This window comes from Euprymna scolopes, chromosome 30 (genome assembly GCF_053919585.1).
Source record: "Euprymna scolopes isolate OS-2025 chromosome 30, ASM5391958v1, whole genome shotgun sequence".
NCBI classification, from domain to species: Eukaryota; Metazoa; Mollusca; class Cephalopoda; order Sepiida; family Sepiolidae; genus Euprymna; species Euprymna scolopes.
Window position 1 is genome coordinate 103,200,431 of NC_136511.1, and position 22,266 is coordinate 103,222,696.

The 22,266-nt window shown below is 32.8% G+C and overlaps 1 protein-coding gene across 2 annotated transcripts in view; it reads right to left on the reverse strand.

Moving 5' to 3' along the window:
• Positions 1-16,849, reverse strand: part of LOC145254926 (prostaglandin G/H synthase 2-like) — a 48,351-nt gene extending 31,502 nt beyond the window's left edge. The window contains exons 1-5 of one of the 2 annotated variants that reach the window (XM_080113900.1): positions 16,514-16,849; positions 12,357-12,431; positions 11,092-11,211; positions 9,093-9,221; positions 3,890-4,012 (exon numbers count right to left, since the gene is read on the reverse strand). In XM_080113900.1, the coding sequence (XP_079970026.1) occupies positions 3,890-4,012; positions 9,093-9,221; positions 11,092-11,211; positions 12,357-12,431; positions 16,514-16,538 (472 nt within the window). In that variant the 5' untranslated portion in view covers positions 16,539-16,849. The remainder of the gene's footprint in view (positions 1-3,889; positions 4,013-9,092; positions 9,222-11,091; positions 11,212-12,356; positions 12,432-16,513) is intronic. The other variant, XM_080113901.1, reaches the window with a different exon arrangement.
• Between the last annotated feature and the right edge of the window lie 5,417 nt (positions 16,850-22,266).

The window sequence follows — 22,266 nt, forward strand, 5'->3', positions numbered from 1 at the left end:
TTTCTGTATTACGTTAAAATCCTCCCGACATTACCTCCTCCATTATGGGATGAGGCGTACATCAACAAGAAATGCTGCAATCAGTTGTTCGTTAACAAACTGAACACTCATATATTACTAGCAAACTGCCCGGCGTTGCCAAGTCGTAAAATACGCTTAAATATGATATTTTAATCCATGTAGCTTTCAGATTTATTATTATAGAGCTAATCCTATATTGATTATTTCATTTTACCCCATATATATTTGTCTCCCCAGCGTGGCCCGATCGCAAAATACGTTTAAATATTGAATATTATATTGTACCCAATATACAGCAATAACTTCAAAAGTAAAAAAAAAAAAATAATTTCAGTGCTATATGCTAGAATTGAAACCAAAACATTTAACACTTCAACTTTGGCTACTCCTGTTTGAGCTATTGATATATAAATAAGAAAAGGTTGAAAATTTAGCGACTTCAAGCTATGAACGTATATTTGCGCATATGCAAAAGTAATAGGTTTTATCGACTTATTTTTGCACGGGTCAACCGATTTGTTTTAATTTTGACTCCTTTTTACCGGCTGAAAACAAAATCGAATTTGTTCCACTGGTCCAAATTCTTTAAATATCAAGTTTTAAGCATGTAGACCAAGAATTCAGGGAGAAGTGTCGCAGAGACGTTTCGCACACACAGGCAAGGACATGCATATATATATATATATATATATATATATATATATATATATATATATATATATATATATATATATATATATTCACGTGCTAGAACTTTATCATCCTAAATGCTACGCAATTATCCACAATGTAGAAAATATGCATAAATAAAATTGAGTATAATAGTAAAGTGAATCCAGTCATCTCATAAAAAAACCCATAAAAATTGAATAATTAATTAATAAAAATGCGTTTTTTAAAGAATATGTACATTTGTTAACCTTAATTTAGTCGTTCGCATATCAATGACTGAGTGTATTAAGAAGTTCGTTTTAATAATTTTTTAATAGAAAAGTAGGCTTTTTTAATATCAATGTAAGTTTGACGAAAAACTCAACTCAAGTATATCATACAAAGTAGTGAAAATATTATTTGCTATTATAATATATAATATTGCTATTTATAATATATAATATATATATACATATATATATATATATATACAGAGAGAGAGAGAGATAGAGAGATAGAGAGAGAGAGAGAGGTGGGGGGAGAATGCAATCGGTTGCCAGTTGTCGTTTTTTATCTAGTGTCATTCGATGGATTGGAACAAGCATTCACTCATCATCTCCCATTTCTTAGGTCCTGGATATGACCTAAAACTATATCCGATGATGATGAGGCCCCACCTTGCGGGCCTTGGGGAGTGTGGAGCCACCCTTTAATTGCCATTGCTCCCAGGTCCACTCTGACCCGGAGTGGTAGTACCTGTTAGGATCCCAACTATGGGTTAAATAGAATTTGACTTTAAAAAAAATATACTCCATTAAAAATCGTTCCTCAAAATCACTGGATTCGGCATTAAATAATCTGAAAAAGGTTGATATGCCGTAAAACAAAAACAACCAACCCATTTCTTAAGTCTTGTTTATGCTACGTATATCTTTCTAGTTGGTTACCGCCCCTAACAATTTATCCTTCTTTTAATATCAATAAAACTTTTGTATACATATACAGAACAAAGGGGACAATAAAATTACAAATGAACAGCAGAAAAAGTAATTAATTATGAACTATTTAAACAGTAACGTTAATTAGGCATGCAAATATCTGGGTTTTTTTTGTCATACTATGTTATATTATTTATTTAAATAACACTAACTCGTTTTCACGATAATAAAGAAATCTATATATATTATTTAATTGGAATTAATTATTGAGATGAGTATTATTTATTAATTTATTTATCTTTTTTGAGTAGTTGTTTGATGACATTTCACAACGGTTCCTCCTGACTATACCACTTGACGAAGGCCAGAGGAATAGTTGGCCGAAACGTCATGAAACAATAACTAAAAAGATGAGGGTAATAGTCCACGATAAATATATTAATAAATAAAGGAGTGTTCCGTATCTATTCATTTCGATAATCAGAAGAACTATTCATTTCACTGATGTTAAGTGAACCTATTAAAGCTAAAACAAGTCACGGTGCAATTATTTGAATGAAACAAATTTAAAATTTAAAATTTATTTTAGTATGTTATATTTTAGTGTGATAATCGGTCCTGTTTACAACCAATTTGTTGATTCCCCCTCCCCCAATAACTTCTCTGCAATACGGGGAACTGTTTTTAAATAAAAATTGAAAATTGCATTTTACATATTTTTACCGTTCCTATACCGTTTGTAGAAGAAATATGAAGGGAGGTCTCACAAATCATAATCAATGAAAATACACTAACGTTCGTATGATAACTTGCTGGCCGTTTGTTCCTTACTGTGACTTTGCCCGACCAAGCATGTTACCTGCAAACATTTCGTTCATAACATGAAAATAAAGTCTTTATGCGGTTTGTTATTGTTCAAAACTACAGAAAAGTGAGCGGGGATAGACGGAGAGAAGTCGATAATTACTGGTTAATCATAACTTAAATGGACATCTCTAAAAACCCCATAGTTCACACCTGTGTACTCCTAAGCTTTTCACTCTTTCACTCTTTCTCTCCTCAGATCACGTGACGTCACATCCGTTTCTAGCATACAGGATGTCTACCTGACATTCAAGAACACAAAGCTAACCTCAACCGAACCTTTCTTCTTTCTGTTATCTTCAATTAACATATACTCATATGCATACAAATATTTAAGATAAACTTAAAATAATAGACAACAAAAGAACGAACCACACCAGATGCAGAAATGACATTTACAATTTAAATTCTGAAACGCCAGAGTTGTACTACGTTAAGCAGTTTAAAATCTTCTTACCGGTTTCATAAGTCATATTATAAATTGTAGGTGGGTTTTAATAAAATGAGTATTTTTTTTATTTAAAACAAAATTGGTTTCAGAAAGTATTATTTTCGTATTAACTAAATTTTGTCCTAAAGCTGATAATGCTGGTAAATTGAGCAAAAGTTGATTATTTATTATCAATATAATAATAATAATGATACTACTACTACTACTACTACTACTACTACTACTACTACTACTACTAATAATAATAATAATAATAACAACAACAAATTCATTTGCAAATGTTATCGAGAGAGGTGGAGAGTACTGGAAATCTAGGGAGACTTGTTATCACTTAGCTTCCAGGGAACACCACAGGTTGTTTTCTCGAAGAAATCTTTAATGACCTGTGTGAAAGATCCTTGTGAGACAACAACAACAACAACAACAACAACAACAACAACAACACATAATTATTATTATTTATTATTATTATAATCACCATCATTAATAATATTATTATTATTAAAAATAAGAATAGTATAAGTTTATATATATATATATATATACATTTCATTTTTTATTACCGTATCTTTCTGTTAAGTTACATTATTGTTTCGGCTACACGGCCGTTTTTTTTTTTTTGGCTATAAAAACGGCCGTGTAGTCGAAACAATAATGTAACTTAACAGAAAGATACGGTGATAAAAAATAAAACGCATATTAGCTCTACAACAGTATTGAGCACTTTCTTCAGTTTTTATTAATTACTATCTCCACTAAATATATATATATATATATATATATATATATGTGTATATATATATATGTGTATATATATATATATATATATATGTTTATATATATATATAATACATACGCATTTCTTTATAAATAAATGTTATGCACGTATATATTCACTAACAATCATCAGTGTTTAAAAAAATGGACAGTGATCAAAAAGACATTCGTTATATTGACGACTCACCTGCGACACCTAGCGGCGTGGGACAGTTTTTCGGAACAGGAGGAAGAATTAGTGAATACAAAGACTGATTGTTGCTCGATTGCTTTATGAATTTCTGGGGATTTTTACTTTGACGAATTCGATCTGAAAAAGATAGACATTTTATTATTAGCACATTTTTTTGTAAACGACAACGGGTATTTTAAGATACGTCCATTTAAACTGTGCGTTTATCGCTAAAACTTCTTTCAAATTGTTTTAGAAAATATTAATCGATTTCATAAATACAGACATGCCTTCTTTTGGTAATTTTATAGAATCGTTAGTTTCAAAGCTGGTGGTTTACAAAGTTTTCGAATGCCCTGAGGTCTACTTCTAAATTAAAAACTGTTACCAAAAATAGTTTCATTTTTTGTTGTTAAGAATTTTTTTTTTAAAGAATCGTTAAGGAATCGAAGAAGCAAAACCTTTTCTGATTCTGATACCAATTCCAATATTCCCAAAACTTCCGATTTTTTTAGTTCCTGTTTCTAATTAACACACACGCACGCGCACACACACACATACGCACACATATACGTTTTATATACTTTTCATTCGTCTTAGATGAGCATTTATATGATGCTACACATTTATGAGCATGTCTCGTCCGTATGAACTCTACTTTTGTATAAGCAACATCGCCTAAAGCGGTCTCTAATTACTTGTAACTGGTTGACCGAAACAGGCTCATGAATGAATAGCGACATATGTAATATAAATAAAACTATATCTTGCCCTACTTCGGGATTGAGCACTCTTGTATGAACCTCTTTAAAAATTCATAGATTGCGTCACCCCTGGAAAATACCAACTTAGAATAATTATATATATATATATATATATATATATATATATATATATATATATATATATATATATATATATACAAAGTATTTGGAAAATCATAGGCATAACTTCAATATTATGTTCTATATCAGTGTGTAGGTTCGAAAACGCTTGATTTAAGAGTTATAGGCAATACAAGCAAACACAGATCAACATTGTTTAATATAAACGTCTAAAACGTACAAAGTATGTAAGAATGTACTGATTTTTTCTTTCTACATTTAGAATAGATAAAGATCGTCCGTGTGACAAGATCATAAGTAAAATACGCATATCAAAACTATATCATCTAAAAATATAAGAGCCGTGTAGGCCAGAAAAAAAAATTTAAACGTCATGATTAGTAGGTAACATAGAGGACACAGTTGGCATGCTGCAAATATTCGACATTCTTATTTCAGGAAACAGTATACAACGGATCAAATGCAGGTAAATAAATATGATCACCACAAACCAAAGACCCCATAGCAAACATGGCGGATTCATGTTGGCTCTTCTTTTTTCGAAGTAATAGAATATAACAGGCCAAGTTTAGGTAGATTAATATAATAAGAACAAAGTAAAAAGAGGAAAATTGAGGAAATTAGACCAATACAATGATTACAATCTATTATAAAAGCAACCTCTATACGAAGAAGCTTTTTTTGTACATATAGAGTACAATTCCGAAGTTATGACATCGATTTCCAAACTCACACACAGTGCCAATATATTTTTGAAGTTGAGTCTAAATATTTTTGTAAACGCATTAGATATTGTAATATCCTTACTTTAAATAAGAATACAGCAAGAAACACGGGGTTATGGGTGAAAGACAAAAAGAGGGTATTTAGAAGGGAATACATGTGACATAAGAGTTACTCGATCTCTTTTCTTATTCTCTTCCTGTCTTTTTTCCTTCTGTCTCAGTCACGTGAGAGGGTCAATATATCCATAGTTCATTTCATCTATGAAGGGATGTTAGGTTATTCCATTACATCAGATATGATTGAGAATCCCAAGTTGACCTTTCGCTAGTTTGGGATTTTTTGAGTAAAGCATGTTACATAGAGGATTTGAAATGCAGTTGATGTTTAGAAACTGTAATGCAAGATCCTTACAGAGAAGATTGTTCTGGATATTCTAACTATAATCAAAAATGGATCCATGGCTAGGTTGTAATAAAATATATATTTTACTTTTGAAATGAATTCGTCTTCGTTGAAGATCAAATGTGTCGTAAATAGCACATTGTGTGAAAAAATAAAACTTCGTTAACACGCTCATGCACTTGACCGGAAGAAACAAAACTAGGATGATTGACACGGAAATAGCTGCCCGGAAATAAATATCTGATGGTTGGATGCAGAAATACCTTGGGGGAGTATCCGAAAAATTCTCTGAAAATGGACACGCACCCTAACTACATCCTTTAGGCTTTGCATAAAATACGATATTCGTCATGACCGCTTTTGAGCGACAGTACGGCCAGTAAACGACATTTGTTAAGGTAGCCAGTGTTCACCAATCATCGCGGGTAAACGCCAATACCCGCAAGGAAGCACCTCAAAACAGCAGTTACTGTTTCAAAACAATACTAGTCGATTCAACACAGCACGAACCGCCACTACCCGCCAGTGCCATGACAGTAGCTTCCTTAAAAGAGCAATAACCATCATGAATGACGTTGCCGCCATTCGATGACAGTGCCCGGCAATTGAAAACAGGCGATTTGTCTGTCAGTTTCCGCCAGTGCCTGCCTCTGTCATAAAGTGATAGTAACCATCTGAAAACCATTGTCAATCACCGTCATAACCGCCAATAACCAAGTGTACGCCCTAATGGAAGACAGTTCATGACAATTGAAGACAAACTATTTAATTTCAGAGTTGTCCAATGGGACCCGACACTGGTCATGATCGATAATGATCTACAATAACAAATAGTTGCAGAGGAAGCTATAGCCCACCAGTAAATGCAAGTAACCGTCTCAAAACTCCAATAACAACCAGTGCTACCCATTGAAGACAGACAATTTCATTTCGGAGCATTCCAATGGAAGCCGACACTGATCATGGTCGTCAGTGACTGCTAGTTGTAAAGGCAACCAGTGCCTACAAGTATTCACCAGTAACCGCAAATAATCGCCCCAAACCAACACTAATCGCATGTAACCCCCAATACTGACAATGATAGCAAGTGGCTTCCGTTAACTGTCACTGCCAGACAATGCCCGATATTGAAAGCCAGATTATTTAATTTTGGTCACAGTCGCCATTTCCCGCTATTTTCCCCGGGCTGACAAGCAAAGTTTAATTTGTTTTTTTTAGGGAGGGGATCCTTTACCGCATCTGTTCTGGCCTTGTGTCATACTTTCATCGAGCAACGCCGGTATACGGATCCTGCTGGTAAGCAATAAAATTAAATAGAAGGGATGTCCTGTGGGCGTATACATTGACTGCACAGACGAAATTCTAGAATATGTGTTTAGTATGTATGTCTAAAACTGTCATGTAAAATAGTCAAATATAAACCGAGCAAAATCTGTTGGCTAGCGAATTAGAGACATAAACTTCCGTCAATTCTCATAGGCTTTTCGATCCTCTTCTAACGAACTCGATGAATAAAGCAATAAAAACATACCATTATATTTTTATACATCAGTGTCTGTCACCATTGTTTTAAGCCCAGCTGTAATATACAATATTATGTGATTTCCAGATACCTGTCTGACCGAAATATATCTAGATATACTATGTTAAGTTATAAAGTAAATTTTGCACACGTCCATTGAAAAATAATGCACATAGTTTGATAAGATAACATTTTTATTAAATCAATTTAAATACGTTTTATACCGAGAAGACTATCCCCATAACTCTCTCTCTCTCTCTCTCTCTCTCTCTCTATATATATATATATATATATATATATATATATATATAAATATATATATATATATATATATATAGTTGTCCTTGAGTTGTCCTAGGCCTGACGAAGCGATTCCCTTACTGGGTTTTCGCTGAAACATGTATGATTATGTGTAGCCATTTGTTTGTAAACTAAATTCACTTATTTTGGCTCTGTCTAAACATTGAGCACTCTTTTGGGTGACACACTTATATATTTTGTTTTAAACAAACAAATAATTACTACCAATACAATACAATATATATATATATATATATATATATATATATATATGAGAATATAGACAATTAAATTACAAACGAATAACAACAAGCATTAATTTGTTATATACTGTTTAAAACAGCTGTATTTGGTCAATTGCATGTTATATATATATATATATATATATATGCATATATATATGTATATATATATGTATATATACATATATATATATGTATATATATATATATACAGTGTATTTCAAAAGACTATAAAGCATTTATTATCTCAATACTAAGTGATTTTATATAAATATATATAATTATTATTTTTACGTTTTTCATTTAAGATATTCATAATTGAGAAAATTTAATTATTTTTAGAAATTCACCTACCGGTGTTGTGTATCAATGACACGGTACTTGCTTGAACCAACTTGCTTGTATTCAAGTTAATTGCAGAGAGATCGCAAGGTTAAAACTGGCAGGTTTAAAACGTCTATTGACGACGCGTTGCATGTGGATGTTAGCAGGGGTTACGCGGCAGGTCAATGCATGTTGAGTGTAAATTGTGTTGACGGGATTTACCACCCCACACATACACCTACTCAGATACAGTCAGTCAGAATGTCAGAAGACACTCAGAGACTTCTTCAGTCAGAACAAGAGAATCTTGATTCAAAATAAGAAAACGAAAAAAAAAAAGAAAGACCTCTGCATCGCTGAATCGGTGCAGAGGTTTCCCAAATAACGACGAAAATCCAAAATAGAGGCTGTCTTTAAACAATAATATCCAAGTCGTGTTTTGGGGAACATGCCGGAATCGTCGCGATGGGGCACCGACCAAAGAAAGGAGAAAGAGTACGCGTCTTAAGATCTTCTTATATGTCACACACACACACACACACACACACACACACACACACACACACACACACACACACACACACACACACACACACACACACACACGCGCACGCGCCAATGACTGTATACACACATGTGCAAGACAAACGATCACGGTTATGTCATGATTATACATACGCGCACGAGAATATACACGCCGAATTATATAGGCCACGTACACGAAAATATATACATCCCCAAGTATTTAACACAGGGTTACAAAAAAAAAAAAAAAAGAAATGAGATCAGCCCCATTGTAGAAGTTTACATGCATCGTTATATGTGACGTTATCATATAATTCCAATAAGTAACTTACCATTTATTGTAGTTAGGCTGTTTATAAGACTATTGAAAATGTTCCAAATATATTGATATTTCGTGGCCATCAAGTATACCGACTCCAGATCCGGTTCTAGCCATTCATAGAACTGTTGACTCCACGTAGCTGTGTGGGGAAGACAAAATGAAAATATACTCACAATTAAATGGACGCAAATATTTACATATATTTGATTTCATGTATCTGGAAAGATTTAAACCATTATCCTTAGACTATGTCAGACCCAGACTCTTTCCAATTTGAAAGGCTTTTAACCTTCATCTTAAGCATCTCAACGGTTGTTGTAATGTTCGTTTGTCGCTTTATTATAGAGGACATATCCATTTCAATATCTTTAATCAATTCTACACCATATTGACTTCCTTTTCGCAAATGCCTTTTCAAAATACACAAGATTGAGCAGCATCAAGTATGCCATCTTACCCTCTTTCAATGCCTTCTAATTGATTGAAAGAAAGTTTATGGTTATTGTCGAACACTCTGTTTTGCCGATACTGCTCAATTTCGTTACTGTAACGTTTAACTTTGTAACCTTCAACGTTGTAACGTTCAACGTTGTAACGCTTAACTTTGTAACGTTTTAACTTATAACGTTTAACCTTGTAAGGTTTAACTTTGTAACGTTCAATTTTGTAACGTTTACGTTTGTAACGTTTAATTTTGTAATTTTTTACATTGTAACGTTTAACTTTGTAATTTTTAACATTGTAACGTTTAACTTTACAACGCCAAGCTTTGTAACGTTCAACTTTGTAGCGTTCAACTTTGGCAGTTTTAATTGTGATACGCTGTTTCAGTTCTTCAGTTACACATTTGAAAACTTTTGGGCGTATATCAAATTTACGGATAAGTTTTTCAAAAAAGCGTTTGAGTTCGCAATTTCCGAGTAGTGTTTACACAGTATTGATAGCAGCCTTTATAACTTTAATGCACCGATCTAAATTATTTACTGATAAAAATGGTAAGGCTTCATTCACTTTGTTAGTGACAGTTTGAAGTTTTTTCCTATTGATAAATCAGAGGTTCGGTGACTGTTTTTAATTGTCAGCTTCTCGTCTAACAATCTGCAAATATTAATACCTTTTTTGTCTTCCCATTTTCAATCATACGTTTAAAAATTGCCTCTGCGAAAAGAGTCGGATTGTCACCAGTTACAATATTTTCGTTTTACAGATTTAGTTGTTTCTTCTACCGTCGACATTTCATCAACTTCATCAACTTTATTGATGTCCACACTCTTACATAAGTATCATTTCTCAATTTCTTTTTTTAACTTTTCAATTTCAATAACAGATAACCATACATTCATTCTTATGGCATGGCCTTGTCCTGCAAGTTTTTGCGCTGTTAGTTCAAACAAGCCTAGCTCATTCCATCTTTGATGCGTTCGTTGTCTGTATTGCTTCTTACAGGGATCACTCTTAAAATTAATATTTCATCACAATTTTATTTAAGGCCTTAGTCCAATTTGTTTCACGGTTTTCGCTGCATCGATCTGGGAAGCCTCATTCTTTTCCCTTCCGGATATAGAAGCTGCACTTCATGTACCGATCTCACTTATGTAGTTTTTAGTTTGATAGTTTGAACAGCCATGTAATAATAATAATGATAATAATGATGATGATTATAATAATAATAATAATAATAATAATAATAATAATAATATTTCTAAAATAATAATAATAATAATAATAATAATAATTGTGATAATAATAATGATAATAATGATTATGATGATAATAATAATATTTTTTAAATAATAATAATAATAATAATAATAATAATAATAATGATGATAATAATAATAATAATAATAATAATAATAATAATAATAATAATAATAATAATAATAATAATTATTATTATTATTATTAAATTGAAATAAGTACTGGAAAGTACCACGCAAACATACCTGAGTTTCATTTTATGACTAAAATTAATATAAATATAAATATAAATGCATATGTATACTTACGTATTTCGCAATTCTTTCCGTAAAATTTAAGGCCGTAACAATCACATTTGTAATCATCAACGTCTATTGTCAAACATTCACCTCCATTTTGACAGGGAAACGAGCAGCATGCAATGTTTTCTTGTCAGCATAAAATAACACGACCAGCATAAAGAATAAATAAGACATTTTTATTTACGAAATTTAACATCCAACATTCTGTAGTAACAAACATTTTCCTAACTCACAAATAATTAGAAATTTACGTTCAAATACTCTTTGAGAAACTGAAACTTTTATTATATATATATATACATATATATATATATATATATATATATATATATATATGAATATATATATATATATGAATATATATATATATGAATATATATATATATATGAATATATATATATATATATATGAATATATATATATATATATGAATATATATATATATATGAATATATATATATATAAATATATATATATGAATATATATATATGAATATATATATATGAATATATATATATGAATATATATATATATGAATATATATATATAAATATATATATATATATATATATATATATGAATATATATGAATATATATATATATGAATATATATATATATATATGAATATATATATATATATATATATGAATATATATGAATATATATATGAATATATATATGAATATATATATATATATGAATATATATATATATATATATGAATATATATATGAATATATATGAATATATATATATGAATATATATGAATATATATAAATAAATATATATATATATTCATATATATATATATGAATATATATATATGAATATATATATATGAATATATATATATAAATATATATATGAATATATATGTATATATGAATATATATATATATGTATGTATATGTATGTATGTATATACGTATTAACGTGGCTCATGAGCTAAGGATTGAGGGTGGAGAGTTGTATGTTTTGGCGTCGATTCTAGCTGATGGCACCCAAGTCATATATATATATATATATATATATATATATATATATATATAATTTCAGTACTAGATGTTATATTCAATATGATAATCGAGAGAGAATTACCTCTATAACAAAAAAAAAAAAACAACAAAAAAACGTAATCTACATGAATTGAAAATATCATATTTAAGCATATTTTACGACTAGGAAACGCCTGCTAATTAATATATATATAAATGTACATGTGTTTTTTTTTCTTTTTGGGCAACGATAGATTACCATAAACCATACCTTTTGCGGAAATCAGTCCAAGGAGGAAAAAGAAAGATGCAACATTCAAGTCTGCTTCCAAAATAGTGCGTTTAACTGTATGGAGAAAAAGAAGAAGAGAAAAAAAAGAAACTTATTAACAGCAGCAGCATGGCGGTTATCATCAAGAACTGTTAAAATAGCTAGTCGAGTTCAAAAGCCGACATACAGGTAAAATTGTCTTTCAGACAAATACTCTAAAAGAACTCGACATCACTCTCTATTACCTAATGGGTAAAACACTAAAGTAACCTTAAATGTAAATAAAGCCATTACCATTATCTTGGTAGATTGTTTTAAATATTGAAAATTAGGTTCAGTAGACATGGGCTCGATAAACAATGGGGTATCTGATTTCTCAAAAATAGTGTGCAAAATACACTATTTTTGGGAAATCAGATTCCCATTGTTTATCGAGCCCATATCTACTGAACTTAATTTTTTTTAACTGGGTTACATTTTGATGTAATATTTTCAGCGAAAACAGAGACACACCGGACACCTCTTTAATTCAGTGATATATCTACAAGGAAAAATATTTACACCGTATGTCTCTTTACTCCGTCTTGATATCAGCAAGGAAAAACTGATGTAATCTCTGACGTTCTTCAAGTGCACCTTGTCGAACTCGGGGATCTGTTCAGAATTTCAAGCAAAACCCTTTATTTACTCCACGTGAGTAACTTACTTTCGTCCTGCTCACCATGACCTGGTAGAAATTTTAAGTGACTTGTAATCTATCTATTTAATTATAAAACGTTGTACGGGCGTCCTTGTTTTTAATCTTGTATTATAATTAAGTCGTATTTCTATCTGTTTGTTTGTTCACAGTTTGATTAATATGTACAAAAGGTACCATGTTAAACTAATAAATTTCATACAGAAAATGGACATTTAAACATTTGTGTTCCAGCATGATTTTTATATATACTACATATTCAAAGGAATCTACATTCAAGTAATAACGTTATTTGCATATTAAATTAAAGAAAATCTATTTTAATAATTATCTCCGTGTTATTAATTATTTGCTGTAATAGTATTGTCTTCATTGTTCTATTTAGAAATATTATTTAAAGTTTATAAATTTTATTCATTTTTAGTTTAATTTATATCAAATTTAATTTATTTTCAATTATTCACCATTTGCCTTTTGAAAGAGAAGTAAGTTTATTTATTTAAGCTGTAAGAGTTATTTCCCATTTAAGCTACTTTCCGTTTAATTTTCATAGACGAAAATTGATATATTTTATGCTTCAATAAATCCAACATGTGATCCACTTTTAGGAAAATTGTAAAAAGTTAAGATATTCGGTGTATATCTTAAATAGTATGAGACTAAATCCTCTGCCCGCCAATATGTTTCAATCTGGCAATGCCGAGTATATACAGCTAGTTATAGCTTCACTGTCGACCGCACTTCCGGTTGAATCTTTAACTTCAAGAAGACTGCCACTTAGAACTGATTATTATTTAGCGTTTATATAACAATATCACGAACAAAAGACAAGATGCGCCTTAATAAGGTCGAAGGTTACATCAGATGAAACGTTGTGGGGATAAATCTAAGATAAGAACGATATTCCAAAGAATCCAAGACACTACAAATTATCAACATTTAATGATAGTAAGACTAAGCTGCTCTCCTTTTACAATTACAAGAAGTCTCTACAACCACCGATATCCATGACAAATAGCACCTTACTTGATAATTCTTCATTCAAACTTCTCGGTTTAACATTCACGGGCAATATGAATTGAACAAATTCATTGAGGACATTGCGAAGGCTGCTGCAAAAAAAAAGTTGGCTCCTTCTATCGAGCTAGAAGACTACTCACACCTGAAAGTATCCTGTACCTCTACAAGGCCACCATTCACCCATGCATGGAATATTGTTGCCACATCTGGGTTGGTGCATCTACCACTAGTCTCCCTCTCTTGGATCGAGTTCAAAAAAGAGTTTTTAATCTAATAACTCTTACTTTGTCAACTAATCTCAACCCCCCTGTCGCACCGCTGCAATGTTGCTTCTCTGTGTCTGTTTTACAAGTATTTTAATGTGCTCTGATAAACTCGTTGTACTTGTAGCAACTCGACGTACATATCCTCGACTAACCCACTTAGCAACAAATACTTTCCCCTTCAATGTTGAGGACCTTAAATGCCAGAAAGCTTTCTACTTTAATAGTTTCTTCTCTCGAACAGCTAGACTTTTGAATTCTCTTCCTGCTACCTGCTTCTCTAACTGTACTTATATGCAGAAGTTTAAATGTAACGTAAACAAACATCTTGATAATCTTTCCTAGGCATGGCCCCAAATAGTAGCCCCTTACGTCCAAGTGGTGATGTCTTGTTAGGGGTAAACGCGGGTAAAAAAAAGAAAACTCGTCTAAAACATTCGGAAACATAATCTGGTATTTCTGCAACCCACGATTTCCACGAAGTTACCCGGGTGTGCCCGACAGATGACGGGAAGAACCGGAAACGGTCAACACGTAGTTTTCTGGGTATTAAGATATTTTTTTCCATTGTATTTTATTTTACAAAGAAGTCACCACTTATCAAGCCCCAGAGGCCACTCGAGGATAAGAGTTAAATAGTGTACAGTAGTCAATGGGACAATATAATAATCTTCAGTAGTGTAAATTGGATTACTTAAGGAGAACGGCTCATCAAGAACTTGTTTACATTGGACTTAAAGACGACCATATTGCAATCAGCAGGAAAGCAGGAAGACAGGAGACAGTTTCACAGGTGTGAAGTTCTAAGAAAGAAGCTTTGTTCATGGAATTTACGTTTAGGTTTGGGCAAATATAAAGAGTGGGGAAAATTATTGACAGTGTTTTCAGCTAAGACGAGTTTTTCTCGTGAATGTTTGGCGAGGAGGGCATAGATTGGAGCTCAGACGAGCACTTGCCATGAAAATAACGATAAAGCAAAGACAGGCTAGCAACGTCTCTTCTGTGAGAAAGAGGTTGCAAGCAAGAGAAAAGGGCATCCCCTAATAGGCTACGGAGTCTATTTTGTACTCTGTCAAGGCAGGATAAGATGTTTCTGGCAGCTCCTGCCCAGATGTGGCAACAATACTCCATCCTTGGTCGTACCTGGCTCTTATATAGGCAGAGAATTGCATCAGCAAGTAGATATCTACTAGATCGATAGAAGGATCCCATTATTTTTTCCAGCGACCTTGGCAACGGATTTGATGTACGTTTTCCATTTTAGATCGGGAGTCAAGGTCAAGCCTAGAAGCTTGTCAAAACATGGAGCCTCCCCAAGACGAAAGCCGTTCATTTCAATTGATGCCAGATGGTGATCAGAGCGTTGATGACGTAAAGGTAGAAGTTTGGTTTTAGATGTATTAAAAGTAACCAGCCACCCTTTCTCCGATTGTACCAAGTGCACAAGATCAGACGAGAGACAATCAGAGAAAACTTGGTCATTTACGGCCTTTGATGTGCTGCCCTAGATGGTAGGGTCGTCAGCATAAATGTCTACGCATAATCTAAGGATGTGACTTGAAAGATTATTAATGTAGACCAGGAAAAGAGTTGGACCCAGGATGGACCCCCGAGGGACTCCAGCATTAATACTATGAGCTTCTGATTTCTGCCCATCAACCACTACTCTTATGGACCTATTAGAGAGAAATGATTTAATAATTGAGAAGACATTTCTAGCTATACCATAGTTGGCGATCTTATGAAGTAGACCTTTATGCCATATCCTATCAAATTCCTTAGGTATATGTAAAGCAATTGCCCTAGAAAAGAAGCCTCCGTCGAGAGATTTGCTAATTCGTGTTACTTAATGAATTTCAGTGGTCATCGCCATTCTTAACATGGGAAGGAAAGGGATTGTAACAATTTGTGTTTTTTTTTCTAATAAGGTTCGCCCAACCGTTTCCGGTTATTCCTGTCATCTGCCGGGCACACCCGAGTAACTGTGTGGAAATTGCGGGTCGATAAATGTAGAAGCACCCATAATCTTTTTGTTTGTAGCAATGAAATGGTATGCGATCAAACACGATCTAGTTCGCTTTAACTTATTTATTGTTATGAAAAAATAAAGTAAAATTACTTTTCGCTAGATGGTGACCTTTAATTTTCCAAATAATAACAGAAAATATCTTAATTACACTTGCCATTTTGTCGATACTTCATCCCGTCTGACCTCTTTCTCGTTCAAAAATATTCGCGAATAAAACTGGTCGGAAACTACTCCACAATCGTACAAGATGCAATCATGTTCTGCGTTTTATTTGTCATGTCATCCACTAAACAGTATTGAGGATAAACATGCACCGTAAATGACGTCACGGATGTATGATGTCATCCAGTAAAACACAGATGCGTTATACCCGAGCAATACAGATGGATACACATGGATGGCGTTATAAAAGATTAAGTAATTCATCAAACAATAGAGAGAGAGAGAGAGGGAAGGAAAGAGAGAGAGAGAGGGAAGGAAAGAGAGGGAAGGAAAGAGAGAGAGAGAGGGAGAGAAAGGGGGAAGAAAAGTATGTGTGTGTGTGTGTGTGTGTGTGTGTGTGTGTGAGAGAGAAATACTTTATGACGTTTTATCTTGACGACCCGTGACCCGAACTGTAGATCCCTGACGTCTTGCTTGTCTTTTTTAAATATCTCAACACAAGGTCAGTTTAATGTGAGGATATCCAGCTCCACTCAAAAGGTTCCGTGTCACCGTTAATTTTTCGAGAAGTAAAAATATATCTACTTGAAAATTGATGACGTTATAAATGATGAATATTAGTTGCCAGAAAGTTGTGTGACGTCGTAAATAATGAATGATAGTTGCTAAAACTAGTGTGACGTCATATGCGTTTAATATCTCCATGCTTCCATTCAGTCTTGAAAGACAAAGGATACCTCTTAGGGGCAGTAGCGCGTGTAATTATGAGGCAAGGGTTGCGCAATACCCAACCACACCTCTCCTGAATCGGCACTATTTGAGTCCAGTGGCAAGGAGTAGACCAGGACGACTGGAAACAATGCCGAGATAAGCGGAGAGCACATACAGCACCTGAAAGTCCCAAATGGTCACCCATTTAGTACTGGCCAAGTTCAACGTTGCTTAACTTCGGTGATCTAGCGGGAACCGGTGTGTTAACGTGATTATGTCGTTTAATATTTAATCAGTGATTCACTGATTGTATACATCCGATATGTTCTTTTTTTGTTAAATCACAGTGTAGTATCTGTTCTGATAGTACACTTAAGTTAGTCAATGCAGGGGAAACCCTTCTATACCAAGAAAATTTTTATTTTTTGCCTACTTCGAGAGTGCCCCGTTTTGGGGACTACCCCCCCATTAAAAACAACCTTGTGTCACATTCTGCTTTCATGGAGAAGCAAATAAATACCAATAATAAAAAACGGACCGGACTTTCGTTCCAACTTGATGAGATGGAATTTGTTAGATGTTCTCTTGTTGAATTCTCTCCAGATCTTTGGTTGCTTCTCTTTACAAATATCGGTACTTGTGCATTTAATGAACCAGACGTAACTCAGCATTTGCTCGGCTTTGTCCGGCGCATGACGTCAACAGCCGGATAAAACCGAGCGTTGGCGATATGATAAAAACAACGCTACAACAAAATAACTGTACAATGAAATTGGAAAATGTAGAAACATAAAAAAATTAAATAAGTAAAAAGCAAAAACCTACCGTTCATTTATGTTTTTTTTTTATTATTATTGTTTGGAATTGTTTTCTGTTTTCAAAATAAATACATGTAAAAAAGTTTTTTTTGTTAAATAATAGGAAACTTTTTTTTTGTCTGAACTGTTTCTTTTTTTCAATTTTTAACGTAAAAAAACATATTGTCTATGTCTTAAACACGTAAAAGTTAATTTTTTTTTGCAACTCTTTATGTCAAATAAATGGAAAAAGCCTAAAAAAGGGCATTAAAAAGCATGGGGGGGGGCAGGAACAAGGATTATTTGTACATTTTTTTTCGCCAGAAACAAGGACTTTTTTTTTTTGCCAGAAACAAGGATTTTTTTTTTGTTTATTAGTGGAAGGAGGGTTTCGCGTTCCTATTTGGTACAGTGACCAAGAAACCCTCCATTTCGGCGGGGTCGTATCCACCGAAGACCCAGACCGGTGTCAGAAGTCTGCCGACGTTGTGTTTTCTGCGGTTAAAAACGGACTCGTCGATTTCTACCGTATGGCCTGGGCCTCCAATCTGCCAGGGATTTCTAAGAAAATAGTCCCTGCATATATCACGCAGGAAAATTTTCCAATCCACAATTGTGTGGCGAGAACGTAACCCACATTCGCGATGGAGATTTTTTGTAGATGCCATCTCGAACGCCCATAAGTATATTATTTTTATTATACATGCGATGGTTAGTCGGGATTTTGAGAAGAAGGTCCCAATCCTAATGGAGGTCCATCGACGACATGTTACACTTCTACACCTCCAACCGTAACCGTCGGAAAGGCTTGTTCTCTTTGCAAGTACACAATCCTGGCCAAAATGTAAACACCTTTTCTCTTCTGCCAACAATTTCCGTTGCTGGCAAAAGTTTAGTGCAGCCTCTGGGGTCTGGAGCTGGTCCGCAAGGTTTGTAATATTCATTATTATTTAGTCAGTTATCTTTTTAAAACAATTTTTTTTTTAACTTTCTTCAAATAAGCGTTTCTTGAGTTGTGACACTCTTCCATTTGATAGCGAAATTCCCGTCTGCTTAATCGGCAACGCTCGGTTATATCCGGCTGTTGACGTCATGCGTCGGAAAAGCCAAGCACATGCTGACGTCTGGTTCGTTAAATGCACAAGTACCCAAATATCTTCATATGTTATTATGAGAAAACTATTTTTTACTGCAATAGGCAATTCCGTTTATTGTGTCTCTGTATTAGAATTTAAAAAAAAAAATAATCGCTTAAATTATTACAATCCGTGTATAAGTTGAACAATAAATTTATTTTAAAAGACACACAAAAAAAATATCTACACCCCAAAATAAATAAGACAATGCATAAAAACGCGATAAAAAAACAAAACAAAACAAAAAAGAACTTTTTAACATCAATAAAAATAAAGTACTCACAGTTTGAGCTTTATACAGAAAAAAAAGACAGTTCCGGATCAATGCAACGAACATTTGTGCACACTCCTTACCTGTTTCTTCCTCCTTTTTTTTTCAATAAGCAGACGACTCTTTTTGTTAGCATAAAAATCCTTTCGGGCTCCAAAACAACCCCCCCCACAATAAAGGATGCAAACAATTTATTTTTATAAAGAGTTCTTTTTTCTTTTAAAATTTGACGGAAAGTCTATTAAAAATAGTTCCTTTGAGTTCTTTTTCTTTTTTCGGAACTCTTGCTTGACTCAGGAAATTTTACTGAAAGAACAATTCAAGGTCGCTCTTTTCTCGGGAAAAATCTGTTAAGGATCTTAAAGGGAAAAATGCTGAAAAACAAAGCCTAAATAGCTAAATATAGCTTTTAATATCCCTTTTCTTTGAATTTATATTATAAATTAAAATTCATTTTAGCTCTAGAAACCATTTTGTTAACTTTCTTTTTAGAGAATACTCTGAAACCATCTTGTTTCATTCTCTTATATTCTTTGTTTTTGTTATTTATCCTTACGATAAATAATTAATATTCTTTTAAACAATTTAGTCACACAGACTACAAAATATCGGACTTCTGTCCGAAAGATAGTTCCTTCTGGGAATCTCCATTCAAAGTTTACCGAAAATATTTTTTATATTCTGGATCTCTTCCAAAATATTTTAAAACAAATATTGTAATATTGCAATTCTTCTTAACATTTTGACGCTGTCAAACTATGTAATTCTTTACCCAGGTCATCTTCCCGGTAGAAAGTTTTTTTCTTTAGGAAAGGATATCAAAACCAAAACGAATCAATTTTGAAATCAATCGTCTCGACTTGTCACTACTTCTTATAAAGATTTTAACGAAGAAACTTTTAAAAGGGCAGAAAGACTAGAAAATAGCCAAACTAAACAGCTCGGAAATATTTTTCAATCTGATTATATTTGTTAATTTTACCAAACAAGAAACTTCGGTATTTCTTTGTTTACATCACGTGACCCAAAACAGCCAATGAGAAGGCCCCCAAAAGATCGTCTGCCTAATTCAAATAAACCGTCCAAAATTCACATCTTGAAAAAAAAAAAATCTTAAATCCGATTAAAAATAAATTTTACAAATTTTTTTTTTGCCGAGCCCTTCTGTCTTAAATGAGAATCTATTTCAAATAAATTCTGAAGATATAAAAATATTCAAGTATTACGAAAAAAAAAACAAAAACAAAAAAAAAAACAAAAAAAAAAACAAAGTTCGTTTACAATATATATATATATATATATATATATATAACAGCAAACATTAATCAAAGTGACCCTTCGAGGGTATTCTAAATGTAATAAGCCATTTTTTTAATTTTTTTTTTTTTATTTAAAATAAATTCTGGAAATTAAGCAGAACGCGGAATTTGAACCCGAGTCGTCTGTAGAGGAGTTTGAAGTTAAAAATATATATAAAATTAAGAATAAATCAGCAGCAAAAAAATTAAGATATGACAAACCGAAAACATTCGTTCGTGACGTCAGTAAAATAAAAGGATACTTTTGCATTTAACGACCCGTTTTTCCGTAGTGTTGTTTCGACATATCCTGGCAGCTTGCGTAAACCGCCGGAATACGACGAAAATGTCCAGCTAATGAAAAATCGCTTGATCAGACGACATTACAAACGCGTTGTGCTGTGTGTATGTAGCAATATTTCTTTAAGAATCCCCGACAGATCGGAGACCCAAGGCACCCTGTTGAAATTTTAAAATAACCAAGTGTAAAATTACAGTATAGTTAACAGATGAGAAACCAAAGAAAAAAATACAACTAATAACTGTTACCAAGTGCATTAAAACCTATTTTTCTACCGACCTGTATAATTTTAAAGTGTGAAAATGTGGAACTGATTGTAAGATTTATTACCTTTTAATTTATTATTGTTAATTTGACTTATCAAAACACGAAAAAGAAATGGCAATCGATTTTTTTGAGGTGGTTGTTTATCTTCGAATACAAATATAATAAAAGAACAATGACTCAGTCATATTTTTACTATTTTAATGACTTATTCTGCCACTACCCATGAGTAGTAGGTAGGAACTTTCCACATTGACTTCAGGATTTCATTTCTTAAAAAGTTAACAGATGCCAAACATTAAAATGACAAGCAGCCATTTTATTTTTCGTATCGAAAAAAAGAGAGCTTTGAATGAAATCTAATTGTTAAACAACTAAAAAACTCAATTGAAGGCCGTTTCAGAACATTCAAACGATACAGGTAGGTAGAAAATATAATTTTTTTGTGTTTGGTAAAAGTTATTCGTCGTATTATGCTAAAAAAATTTTTTGTTGTTAACTATACCGCAATTTTACCGAACTGAAAAATGAATGAATAAACAAGACGAAATATTGAAATTTTTAACATTTTTATTCATAAAATAAAACGATTTATCACATCTCTATAACAGCTTTCAAACAGTCGGTTTGTTTTCGTTCGAGTCAATGACTTACATTTTTATCACAGTTTCCCATGATTTTGAATTTTATGTCCCCGGTTTCTGCCCCCCCCCGCCCCATGCGCAAGTATGACATGATACAAATTCAGTTTAATGTAGAGTGACCAATGGTCTATCGACGGCCGGATCCATCATTAAATAAAAATAAATGCCTGTTTCTTCAGCATTCGGGGAAGCGCCAAAATATACGAATTGAATTAATATCGAGAAGAAAATTAGGGATGTATTAGTTCTTACGAAAAACAGAATTAAGGGTGAACAAATGTTGTGGTAACGAAAGGTCTGTGTAGTTTCCGCATTGC